The sequence below is a fragment of the Balaenoptera ricei genome, chromosome 5, assembly GCF_028023285.1.
Source record: "Balaenoptera ricei isolate mBalRic1 chromosome 5, mBalRic1.hap2, whole genome shotgun sequence".
Taxonomy (NCBI): Eukaryota; Metazoa; Chordata; class Mammalia; order Artiodactyla; family Balaenopteridae; genus Balaenoptera; species Balaenoptera ricei.
Window position 1 is genome coordinate 33,123,799 of NC_082643.1, and position 13,947 is coordinate 33,137,745.

Here is a 13,947-nt window from a genome sequence, read left to right on the forward strand (position 1 = left end):
GTTGGGTGTTGGTGTCGGGTGGCGGCCCCCCTCTCCCTGCGAGCGCCCCAGACACCCAGAGGTACTCAGAGCCGGTGTGGTCCAGTCAGGCAGGGCTGCCACGACGAAGGGCCACTGAGGATGCTGTGCGCGGGCGGGGGAGACGCCGAAGCTCCCCAAGCTTCTTAGGGGAGACGGTGCTGGGATTTGGTCCCGGAGACAGACCATCATTAAGATGGGATTACTCACCTTTTCTAAGAGACCCTGAGAACTAGTCTCCTCACTCTCTTTGCTGTTTACCTTAATCTCCACAGACCCTCAATATTTCCTCCTTCCTTGAATCACCTCCAAAACTCTTCACTGTGCCCTAAGAAACATCAGGTCTCTCATCAGCTAGCTAAATTGATACTCTAGCTATGTCTCTATATGTTCCCCCATCTTCTGGTTCTTATTTTCCTAAGGGCATAGCTTCTTCAGCAGCTCTCAAGGGGTTACACGCTTTCCATACTCTAAGGATAAAGTCAACTTCTTCCTTGATCTTTATGGACACTTCCCAATAATTTCTCTTTTCTCTTAAAAAAGGGGGGGGGTGGATTTTATTTTTCACAGCAAACTATCTTTTCATAGTCCATTAACTTTCACTCTTTCCCATATTTTGTTTGTCTCACCCTTCTCCTCACTCCTCAGGACTCCAATACTTCCCATCCCATCCTCAAGTGAAGACCTCACTTCTAAATTCGCTGAAAAATAGAAGCAACCGCACCACCTAATCTACCAAAAGGCCTGTGTCTGTGCCCATGACCCTGCCTTCCTCTGACAATGGATGAGCTCCTTCTTTGCTCCTCCTAAGGCCTTCCTCCTCCTTGATTGAAACATGAGTAACATATTTCACACTTTCCTGATTTCCCTCCTAGCTGCTCTTTTCCACTTCCTTTGCTGGGTACTCCTCTTCTTGCTCCCTAAATATTGGAAACCCCCAAGGACTTAGTCCTTGGATTTTTTTCTCTACCTACATTTACTTCTTAGGTGATCTAATCTAAGTCTGTGATTGTAAATAAAATCTATACCTCTGCTGTCCGATAGAATAGCCACTCATCAACTGTAGCTATTGAGCATTTGAAATGTGGCTAGTCCAATTTCTACCATATACACTGGATTTTGGAGACTTAAGATGAAAATAATGTAAAATATCTCCTTAATAATTTTTATACTAATTATTAAAATGATAATATTTTAGATATATTAGATTAAATAAATCTATTATTAAAATTAATTTTACCGCCTTTTTTTTTTTACTTTTTTATGTGGCCACTAGGAAATTTTCAGTTACAACTTTTGTAGCTCTCATTTCTATTGAACATATTTCTATTGGACATCGATCTCTACGTTAATGACTCTAACCTTTTCTATATGTCCCCACTTACATAACAGACTACCTATTAGACATTTTCATTTATATATGTATGTATTGATAAAAAGAACCTCAACATAATGTGTCTAAATCTCAACTCTGGGTTTCTGCCTATTCCAAAACTGCATCTCTCTCTATCTCTCTCTCTCCCCAATCTCAGGAAATGGCAATTCTTATCTTCCAGTTCATAAGGCCTAAAGCCTAAGAATCACCCTTCCTTGACCTTCCTTTCCCGCACACTCCACCCCCAATCTTTCAGCAAGTACTGACAACTTGCCACCAAAACATTTTTAAGGGAGTATTTTAAGGACTTGAGCTTAGGGAACAGGAATGAACAATGAGGGAAAAAAATAAAACAAGAAAGAAGTGAGAAATAATGTAAGAATCCTTTTTGAGCTGACCACCACCACAAGAAACTGGTTGCTTAACTATTTGGGACCTTCTGAGAAGCTTTATAGAATGTAACTGAGACCTTTCCCTCCAGGGGAAGAAAGGAGGAAACATTTACCCATCAGCCCTCACCCTCCCTTACTGGGCTGCTCATGTGTCAGAGCTGAGCCCATTCCTATGGGTGCCCCAAGCCAGGAAGGAGCTGGGGAAGCCTGGAGTAGGAACCTCACCACAGCAGAGGCAGGAATAGGAAGTGACCCGAGAGGATCTCAAGTTGTATGGACGGTGTTTGCCAAAATGCTCCAGAGAGCAGACTGTGAGCATCTCTTCCCAACTCCAGTGATCAGTGATGTCACATCGGTAGCTTGAAATCGGCTACGTGAGAGTATTTACACTATGGAAATCGGCAAAAACTGCAGATCAGGCTTGCTCCCTCCTCCCACCACAGCCAGTTGTTGAACATGTCCTAGAGCATCACTGACAACAAGGTTCTGCCTTTCAGACACCTGCAGCTGACCTCTCTTCAGCTCCTCAGAACTGCAGCCACATCTGTTCTTTTTGCACTTCTTTGAAAGCACGTCTGTGCTTCCCTCACTTGGGCCATTGCAAATAGTTTTCCCACGGCCTAGAACTCCAAGCAGGAATTACTCCTCATCTAAGAAATTCTTTCTGATTTCTCACATCTTAGCTCAAATGGCACTTCCTCTAGGAAACCTTTGCTGACCCCCAGACCAGGTCCAATTCATGTGTCCTATACTCTCAATCTGTATATAAGTGATGATTTAATTAATATCTGTTTCTTCAGTTAGACTACAAGTTCCATGAGGGATCAAGTCATGACCATTTTTTCTCACTCACCAAGTTTTGTATATTTACTCAATGTCCGAACAAAAGTTTTTCAATCAACAGATATTAAAAGCACTTTACCACTCTCCCATGAGTGAAACTGCAATTGTTTTAACAGTGCTGAAAAAGAGTCTTCATACTTGAAAACGTGGGGAGCCACGCCGAGAGCACCACACAAGACGTTTTTATGGATGTGCATCATTTTCAGCTATAATCCACCGAGCCAAATCTCAGTCATATAGCTCCTCCTAACTACAAGGGACATGAGAAATGTATTTTAGCCAAGTACCCAGGAAGAAAAGGATATAATAAGTTAGATGAGCATATAGCCAGTCTCTGCCACAGTCTGCCCTTTTGGACATCAAATATCCATTCTTATACTCTGACATGACAGAAAGGAGACAACCCAAAGTTCCATCAAGGCACTACATCCAGCTCAGAGCCCAGGATCTCTGGCTGTTTGTAATCTTTTCCATCAGGCTCAGATGTGGCTCCTTCTGGTCTAATAATAATGTGCACCAAATTCATAAATTATTTCCACCTTTCTCCAAAAGCACACAACAGCCAGTAGTGGAGCAGGTATAGGATAACCTCAGTAAAAACGCCACTAGTGAAAGGGGAAATGAGAAGACGCATAGCAATCACTAGGCCAAAGAAGTTATGGAATCCTGCTGGGGAGGCACTGAGAAGCCCCCTACGCTGGAGGTGGGGAAATTCTCTGAGTAGACAAGGATTCTGTTCTGAGCGGCACTCCCTTGTTCACTTTTTTATTGGCCCCGGGTCAACTCTGGAAAGATTTTTCCTTGCACCTTGGCCACATCTTGTTATTATCCTACTTGGAGACTGTATAGCCTTTGTGATACACTTCCAGACAAAGCCAGGTTATTTTACTTTTGAACATTCAATTAAATCAAGGTTCATGGTTTCTTTGGCAACGAAATTCTCTGAAATACTTGGTAGACGTTTTAATCTATTTTCTTCCAATTCTACATGCCAATAACCACATTCAAAGTTCTTTTTTTATACATAGCTTTAAAATATCCTTTGTATCCTCACTTCTTTACCCCCTGCCTTAGTCTCTCAACAGTAAGTGCCTTTAGGTCATCTGAAACAATGAGCTGGGTTGGGAAAAACATACCCTTAATCTGATTTTTGCTACAATGATAAGTCTTAGTAGATATTTGCTCAAAACCAAGGACCCAAATTCTTGGTACCTCTCTATGCTCTTTCATTTCTGATTGCAAACCAGCCAATACTTTTTTTACTTCATCTCTTTTTTTAATAAAAACTTCCCAAAGGCAGCCCAAACCACCAACATATTTTAATAATGCTGTTTTCCAACTTCTTCACCTAGAACTACAAAGCTCAGTAGATACATGGTTTAGATTCCAGTTTATTGCATACGTAAGAAGCATCTCCAACCCTTTAATTTGCTATATCTGCTTCCATGTTCAGTACCACTAAGCCAATGAATCCCACAGCCCTTCTCTGTTACGTTCCACCTTATTGTTGACCTAATCTAGATAACTCTACTTCTCAAATATCTCTAAAATCTCTCCCCTCAGTTCTATCCCCAGTGCCACTGCCTTAATTCAAGTCATCCTTTCTCATGGGAGTTACTGTCTCCTCACTGGTCTCTGTGCCTCCAAAATTCATCATACCTCATCTCTGCTGCCAGTATATGTTCTAAAATGCAAATGTGACCACTGCAACTTTTCTTTAAAACATCTGGATTACTTTTAGGTTAAAATTCAATGTTCTTCTAGTCTCATCTCTAATTATTCCCCAATCCTCATGTCAGTTATGTAAAATTATTTCAGTTCCCTCAAGTACACTATAATTACTTTCTCAGATATTCATTGTCATGTAGACACAAGACGCTCTGACTAGATAGGACTTTTCTTCCTTCTTGAGTTAACACTTATTTATCCTTCAAAATTTACCAGACTTTAAATCTCCTGGGAATCCATCCCTATTCCTAAATCTGAATCAGGTATCTTTCCAATTGATTTCAAAGCAGTAGAGCTTGTTTTTATTATAGTCGGTCACACTGTGCTATAATCATCTATTTATCCTCCTTCATCCAACCACACACAAATTATATATAGCAAATTTCAACTTCCTGAGGGCAAGTAGCATATCTTTTATCTCTATATATCTCACCTAGTAAATAAATATTGGTTGAACAAATGCATGAACCCCACAGTTTCAGTACGGCAGCGACCCACAACATAAATCTTGAACCTTCACCTATCTCTCTCTTAAGTGTCAGACCTCCATTTCCAACTTCCTAATGGTTATCTCCATATGCATGTCTACTTAATAGGTCTAAAACTGAATTTGTTATCTTTTACATCCCTTTCTTCACCTGCCCTAAATCTGCTTCTCCCTCTGAATTCCTAACTCAGCTTAATGATGTCTGTTGAGCTTTCCAGTCTAGAAACCTGAATATCTTTCTTTAGGAATTCTTTGGTCAAACAAATTGGTGATAGCCAGGTTAAAAAACATTAAACAGATTTCTTTTCTGTAGTATTTCTTAGAGTTTTCAATATATTAATGCTCAATATGAATCTCCAAGAAGTAAATGCATTTTTTCAAACTCATCTAACCAAGAACACTTATGTCAAGGTGAATCACTCAGGACTAGTGTTCTGAAAACTACACTTTGAGAAATGCTGCTGGAACATCCCTCCTCCACACTTTATGCTTCACTACTGCCCTACTTTAGGCCCCTGCCATCCCTTACATGGACCATCTCTTTTCTGGGCAGCTTCCTTTCTTATCTCTCTGCCACCATTCTCTCCACAGCCTCTACTACCAGTTTTTTTCTAAACAGAAAGAATTGGTCATACCTCATCCCCATCATCACTGGCTCTCCATTACACATAGGGTCAACTCCTAGGTCTGCTATTATAGTCACATCAAAACCTAGCCTCACCCCTCTCCCCAACTTCATTTCTTACTGTATCTCTCCTTTCCCAAAACATATCACTTTCTTTTGTCCTTCAGAGCTTTAATATTTTTCTCCCACTGTTCAAAATGGCCTTTCCTGTTACCACCAACCTTTAACAAACTTCTCCTTAAAACCCATTTCTAATGAGATCTCGTCTGAGAAAGTTTCACTCTGACATCTGGTTGGTTACTCCTCAGTGTTTCCATAATGCTTTGTACTGACTCTAGTACAGCAGTTGTCACACTATATGATAAGAAATTACCCAAGTATTTATCCCCACCATTACTCTCTGAGCCTTTTAAGCTTTGTTTCTCCAACTCCTAACATACTGCCTGGCACAGAGCAGGCACTCATTGAATGAAAAAATTCAAATTAATGAATAACATAATAAGCAATAACAAAAGAGGGAAAACACAGATGAAGTTATGAAAGCTTGTAACTAGAAATGTACTTTAAGAGGTCATTGCAGCTCTATTTACAATAGCCAGGACATGGAAGCAACCTAAGTGTCCATCATCGGATGAATGGATAAAGAAGATGTGGCACATATATACAATGGAATATTACTCAGCCATAAAAAGAAACGAAATGGAGGTATTTGTAGTGAGGTGGATGGCGTTAGAGTCTGTCATACAGAGTGAAGTAAGTCAGAAAGAGAAAAACAAATACAGTATGCTAACACATATATATGGAATCTAAGGAAAAAAAAAAAAGGTCATGAAGAACCTAGTGGCAAGACGGGAATAAAGACACAGACCTACTAGAGAATGGACTTGAGGATATGGGGAGGGGGAGGGGTGAGATGTGACAGGGTGAGAGAGTGGCATGGACATATATACACTACCAAATGTAAAATAGATAGCTAGTGGGAAGCAGCCGCATAGCACAGGGAGATCAGCTCAGTGCTTTGTGACCACCTAGAGGGGTGGAATAGGGAGGGTGGGAGGGAGGGAGATGCAAGAGGGAAGAGATATGGGAACATATGTATATGTATAACTGATTCACTTTGTTATAAAGCAGAAACTAATACACCATTGTAAAGCAATTATACTCCAATAAAGATGTTTAAAAAAAAAAAAAAAAAAGGTCATTCCAGCCAGGAAAACCAGTTAGTCTCAGAAAACAGTATAACTTTGCTTAAATAGACCTCCAGGTTCCACCTTACCAAGTTCCTGAAAGAGAATAAACCTTTATCACAATTGGTCTTAAAGGAAACTCTATAGCTCCCAAAAATCCCTTTAGGGTTTGGGGGGACACACTCATGAATAGCTTGCCTACCCTACCTACCCTGCTCAACAACAGAATCCAGAGCCATGAGCCTCTGCACGCTCTAGGAACAGTGTCTGTTGGAAGAAGTGGCTAATCCGTTTTGTTCCCCTGCATTCCTCTCTCCCATTAGGATGCCCTCTTCTCAATTTCTGGTGGCTCCCAGAGTTTAGCAGCTCTTTTAATCATGCCTCCCTACCTTTCACTGCTAACATTTAAAGTGTAGGATTTTGTTTGAACAAGGAAATTCCATTACAAGCACACCATAAGCAAACAGTTTTGCCTGCTGGCTTGCTAAATGTCTTTGCTCCACCAAAAACTTACCTTTCACAGTTAGATCTATAGACCCCTTGTATTTTTTTTTTACATTGAAAATGTGTGGCTCCTTGAAAGAAGTTCGTGATGGGGCCTCCTCAGAATGTCCACTTTTGGAACAGTCTTTGGGAAAACAAATCATTTTGTACGCTGCCTGAAGTTCTTGGACCATATCAAGTGTTTCCTTTTTTTTGATCTCCAAAGGTATGAATTTGCTAGATTTCGGTTTCTGATGTTTATTTCTAAAGACATTTATAGAAGTACCTGGAACTTTATTCTATGAACAAAACAAAAATAAATTTAATAAAATTTTATTTTAATATTAACTGTATAAAAAATTATGTAATAAATTTTGTTAATAAATTCATAAAATTATACCCACTAAATATATTTTACAAAGTACCTTACTGTATAAGATTTACTTAAAGCACATGACAATAATCAGATAAAGTAGATGTTATCCTTTATAGTTCTCCAAAAGCCCTTAACAAGCATGAGGGTTACATTCAACTTAACAAATATATGAATTTCAAAATAGTAATTTTTTCCTCAAATGTGATATTTTCTAATACAGCTTTAAAGTCCATTTTAAAATAGAGGTTTTCAAATAGACATATAAGAATTTATTTTCAACCATCTTTGGAGAATCTTCAAATGTCAAAAAAATGCTAACGCCCCCAAAACTCTCTGTTGAACCAGAAACAACTGCTCATACATGGAGGTAGAGTCTCAAAAAAAGCATATTACTAATTGGATATGTATTTTAGATCCTTTCAATCACTTAATTGCTTATTAATTTTGACTACTTTGAGCAATAGAAAAATAATACAGTCCCAGGTCTCTGACGGGCAATTATCCAAACAATTATAATTGTTCTAGTCTAGTAATTCTCTGGCCCACAGTTAGAGCTACAGCTCTCCTCCTCCCCACAAGAAAAGATTTAGACAAATTCAAGCTGTTGCCAACTCAAGATGACAATAAGGGGTCTTCCCTGGTGGTCCAGTGGTAAAGAATCCGCCTTCCAGTGCAGAGGACACGGGTTCAATCCCTGGTTGGGGAACTAAGATCCCACATGCTGTGGGGCAACTAAGCCCATGCCCCACAACTACTGAACCCGCGCCTCAACTAGAGAGCCTGCGGGCTGCAAACTACAGAGCCCATGCGCCCTGGAGCCTGCACGCCACAACTAGAGAAGAGAAAACCCGCGCGCCACAGCAAGAGAGAAGCCCGCACACTACAAGGAAAGATTCCCCCATGCCGCGACTAAGACCTGACACGGCCAAAAAAAAAGAAAAAAAGAAGATGCCAATAAGGAGGTTTTAGTACACTAGTATTACATTTTACCAAGCAACCAAAGGTAGAATGTTATGCTGTTATTATTAGATAAAATTCTAAAAATAGGTCAAGGTTCTAAGGCAAAGCTACCTAACTGTGAAGACAGTAAAGTTTTCATCTCACATGCCTACTAGTGAAATCAAATACTTTTAATTGATTAGAGGCAAAAATTAGTTAAGCAATGTTAACAGTGTTGATTACAAGATGAAAACCACCTATGGTCAATCAGCCTAGAGGACCATTCAAAAGAAACACATGTAAAAATTATAATCCTCTTCCCCCTCACAGTAAGCATGGAAAAATACTTAAAATCTTTATTTAAAATTCTGTTGTTTTTTTTTTAAAGTATTCAAAATGGAGACGAACAGTGTGGCACACAGTAAACCATCCTAAGTCCCCTGCCCTCACCTGTCTCCCCAAAGGCCCATTGTCACAATGGCAGCTGCTCCCCAAATTACCCATCTCCTCTGTAGATGCTCTCCTCCAAAATTTCACCCTGTACCCACCCTCCTGCTTCTTTGCCACCCCTTTCCCTTTCATTCCTTCTCACCTTCCAAATCCATGCCATTAAGCAATTATTTATTGAGCCAGACACAAGGCTTACTGCTAGAGATGCAACATTCAAAAAAAGACAGTTCCTGCCCTCAAGGAGCTATTAGACTGGTAAACAGTCCTAATACAAAGTGATGTGGGAGAAGATACAGGTAAGCAGGTCATGCAGGTGGCATAAGAGAGACGCATCTCACAGTATATTTTCTAGTTTAGCTTTGCCTAACAGTGTTTGGAGAGGGATATTTACTTGAGATATTTAATCCAAAAACTTGTTATAATTCATCAACAGGAAACATTAAAAATTAAATTAAATGTGCAAACTTAAAATATATGTAATTAAATAAGCTGTAGAGCTGAAAAATCTTTTTAAATTTTTAAATGCAATCTGAAATCAATTTTTATAGCTAGTAAGGATTTCATTTTCTCTTCTATTCAAAATCTATTAGGGTTCATGCAATCATTTGGATCAATTATTGTAGTATACGAAAACTGCTATTAGTTTCCTGAAAAATACAGTGTTAGATAAATGCAAAGCACTAACCTCATTTATTTTCTTATAGTGTTGGGCAATGAGAGTTTTTGCTTCTTGAGAAAAATCTTGCTTGGGAATCTCTAATATACGACCTAAAATAGAAACAGAGAAATAGTTTATTTTTTTTAATGTAGTTAATGTATTTTCTTAACCAAAAATGGCAAAACTATGAAATTGAAATTTGGAGAGTTATGAATTTGCAGGATGTTATAAAAAGAAAATTTTATAAGTGGATGTTTTAAGTGAATGCAAAAGAAGTTAATGTAATGTTCCTTTAATGTAATATTTTACTTTAAAAAAAACATTAGCTTACAATGGTCAGAGTGTTAAGTAGATTATCCTAAATTATTAAAGTCCAGGGAGACCAAAGAAAACACACAAAATTGATATCTCCTTTAGTTCTGAAAGTTCTTTAAATACAGAAGACACAACATGATTTGGACACAAAAATTATTAGTAAGTCTATCCGTGTTTTCTATACCTGATGACTAATTAATATGGCTGTACATTTCTTCAAGAATATTTACCTTACAACTTGATAAAATTATAACTGCATAATAAACTCAAAAGGCTTATTAAGTAGGAATAGCATTGAAATAAAAATACACGTACCTACAAGTGGATAACACCATAATGATAACTCGACTCTCATCTGTATTTTCCTAAGATTCTTATTCATTTTACCCAGATCTATGTATAGAATTCTATAGCGTGTACATAGAATACATCATCTTCATTTAGTCTCGTCTAAGATTTCCTCCTTATATATTTCCTTTATTATTAGCTGATTCTGACGTTTTTAAGTTTCTTGGCTTTCTCCTCCTAACATGGACTCAGTAAAATTTAAATATATTACTTATCAAATTAGCTTTTCAGTTGGCCTGTATGCTCCCCATTTCTTTAATTACACCTCCTTTAGTACCCTTGGAATCAAGATTTTCTCTCTCTTCTTTTCACCTACTCAAATTTTAAGCCAATAAAAACTCCATCTTCATGCAAATCAAAACCACAATAAGATACTACCTTAGTCTGTTTGGGTTGGTATAACAAAATACCACAGACTGGGTAGGTTATAAACAACAAAAATTTATTTATCTCAGTTCTGGAGGCTGGAAGTCCAGTATCAAGGTGGCAGCATGGTCGGGTGAGGGTCCTCTTCCTGGTCGTAGATGTCTAGTTGTATCCTCACATGGTGGAGGGGAGTAGGAAGGTATGTGGGGCCTCTTTTACACCAGAACTAATCCCATTCATGAGGGTTCCACCCTCATGACCTGATCACCTTCCAAAGGCCTCAACCCCTAATACCATCATCACATTGGGCATTAGGATTTCAACATATGAATTTTAGGGGGACACAAACATTCAGACTATAGCAGATACCATCACATGCCCACCAGAATGGCTAAAATTAAAAAGACTGAAAACAGCCAATGTTGGTGAGACAGTGGAGCTACTGGAACCCTCATGTGTCATTGGTGGAAATATAAAATAGGATAATCAGTTTGGAAAAGCTATGGCAATTTCTTATAAAACCTAATATACACCTTCTCTGTGACTGAGCAATCCCACTCCTAGGTTTTTACCAAAGACAATGAAACATTATACTTACAAAAGACTTGTACAAGAATGCTCACAGCAGGTATATTCATAATAACTCCAAAGTGGAAAGAGCTCAGATGGGTATCAACAAGAGAACAGTAAACAAACTGTGATATCCTCATACAATGAAATACTACTCAGCAACAAAAAAGAATCAAACTACTGACATACACAACAACATGAATGAATCTCAAAAACATTATGTCAAGTAAGCATCCTTACACAGAAAAGTAAATACTGTATGGTTCCACTTATGTTCTAGTGTAAATAAAGCTAATATATAGGAGAAAAAAAGCCAGAACAGTGATCTTCATGGACTGACTGAGAAGGGACATGAAGGAAATTTCTGGGGGAGATGACAATGTTCTATGTCTTGATACACAGTAGATTACACAGGTACATTACCATAACTCAATGAATATACACCTAAGATTTCTGCACTTCATTGTAGTACATTGTACATCAAAAAAGAAAAAAACTATAAACAAATATTGAATTCTGACTAATGATATGTATGTTGATTGATGGATGAATATGTGATAAATCAAATTCAGTAAAATATTAATGGTGAGCACTGGGTTGTAGATCTTTGGGTGTTGATTCAAAATTCTTTCAAGCTTGCTATATGTTTGAAAATTCATAATGAAACACTGAGGCAAACTCTTCATTCCTTCATAAAATTTCCCCTTGTTTTTCACCATGTAGACTAGTGGGCAACAGACCACTGTTACTTTGGGGCAATGACATCCTGAGGACTGAACCTGGGGGAGACCCTAGCAATGAATGGAACGACTGGGCTCTAACCCACCTTAAAAGTGCTGGGTTAGGAAAGAAAGCATCTACTAAGCTGTCCCATCATTGGGATGAGATTGTCACTCTGTAGTTATTCTAGAAAGAGCATCTCCCCTTGCTCTCTTTCTTCTCCCTTCCTTCCACTCGTACCTATGGACAGTGCTGTAAAGTCATTACCAAACTCGAATCTCCCTGTTCTCCCACATTTGCCACTGTATCTGCCCACATTCAGGGTTGTCTACATATTTCTAAGGACAATGATTGATGGATTTTTTTTCTTATTTCCATAAGTAGTTGTCAAGACTTCACACACACGCTTCTGAAAAAGTGTACATATTCTTTGAATAGATCAGAGCACAAAACCACATGTGAATCATAAAATGGTTCATACAAAGTTTACCATTCAAAGCCATAAGATGCACTGTCCTCACATGGAAGAGACAGGATTCAGGGATGTAAACTGTCTCTTTCACCAAGTTTCAACTAAAATCTACATCTACTTTGAGGGGGCTTCTAATCAGACCACTTAGCTCCCAGAGGAAAGGCAGTGAGGTATTCCAAGGTGTGGCTCCACACACTGTCCTCTTTTTTGCTCCTCCCATGACAATCTTCCCTCCTTTAATTCTCTTCTTCTGACTAATCAAACCTCCCTTACAATTACTTATAATTACAATATTGTCATGTGTCATACACATGACAAACAATATCATTTATTAATATACGAAATTATTAAGTCATTAGGTTTTGGTGAAAATGTACCTTCACAAAAGCCATTGCATCTTCATTCCAAACAAGACCTTAGAGATAATCTAGTCTTCATTTGCAGGAAAAGCTCTGAGACACAGGGAGCCCAAGTGCCTTCTAAAGTCAGCTGGGCTGGGAACCCACAAGGTGCTGGTCTTCTGAGTTGCTTGCTGTTTTTTGTTTTTTGTTTTTAACACATCTGCTGCTTTTCCTAATGTCATGCACTCCTTGTGAGTTCTGGAGACTCCTTTGAGGTTTGGTTGGTCACCCTAGTGGAGTACTCCTATTTCACTGACATTTTCTACTGCAGACTGAATATATGCGTCTGCCCAAAATTCATATGTTGAAACCTAATGCCCAATGTGATGGTATTAAGAGGTGGGGCCTTTGGTATGTGATTAGGCCATGAGGGTGGAGCCTCATGATTGAGATTAGTGCCCTTATAAAAGAGACCCCAGAGAGCTAGATAGTCCCTTCTACCATGTGAGCCTATTAGTGAGGAGGCAGGCCTTCACCAGTCAACAAATCTGCTGATGCCCTGATCTTGGACTTCCCAGCCTCCAGAACTATGAGAAATAAATTTCTGTTGTTTATAAGCCACCCACATTATGACATTTTGTTATAGCACCCTGAATGGACTAAAACACCTTCATCTCAAGCCAGCAATCCTTTGTCCCATTATAATGTAATGTGCTGATGGAGCCGTTCTGATTTTCCCCTTCCTAACCAAAAAATTAGCATTTGACAGAGGAGTTTAAATTCCCAAGGTAACATTTTCTTTCCAGCTGGGCTCTTTGTTGACCAGTGTGTCTGATATTCATCAACCTCAAGAACAAGGCCTGAAATTTTCTTAAAAGGGCAGAGAAAGGCAGCCACCACCAGAAGAGAATGATTTCACACAGACCTAGAAATGGTTCCACTGAAGACATAGACGCATAGACACCAAGTCAGCAGTCCTGAGCCCTCACTGTCATTTAAGATACTGAGGCAGCTGTTCTGATTTTCTCTCGTAACTAAAAATTAGCCTTGGAACCAAAGAGTTAAATTTTCAAGGCATCACAGATAACTCATATCTCAATGCCTTAGAAAAGGCAAAGACAGAGTGTGTTCTTTATTTTTATAATATCCAAGGATATGCATATATTCAACAAATGAATTCTAAAATTACAAGAAATTTAACAACTTTGATGTTAAAAATTCATCCAGTTAATAATGTTTGAGGTTTCTGTTTCT

At 38.7% G+C, this 13,947-nt stretch overlaps 1 protein-coding gene across 1 annotated transcript in view; it reads right to left on the bottom strand.

Annotated features, from left to right (window-relative positions):
* IQCM (IQ motif containing M) overlaps nucleotides 1-13,947 on the bottom strand; it is a 260,288-nt gene that overhangs the window by 130,367 nt on the left and 115,974 nt on the right. The window contains exons 3-4 of the mRNA XM_059923941.1: nucleotides 9,589-9,671; nucleotides 7,170-7,437 (exon numbers count right to left, since the gene is read on the bottom strand). Of these exons, the coding sequence (XP_059779924.1) occupies nucleotides 7,170-7,437; nucleotides 9,589-9,671 (351 nt within the window). The remainder of the gene's footprint in view (nucleotides 1-7,169; nucleotides 7,438-9,588; nucleotides 9,672-13,947) is intronic.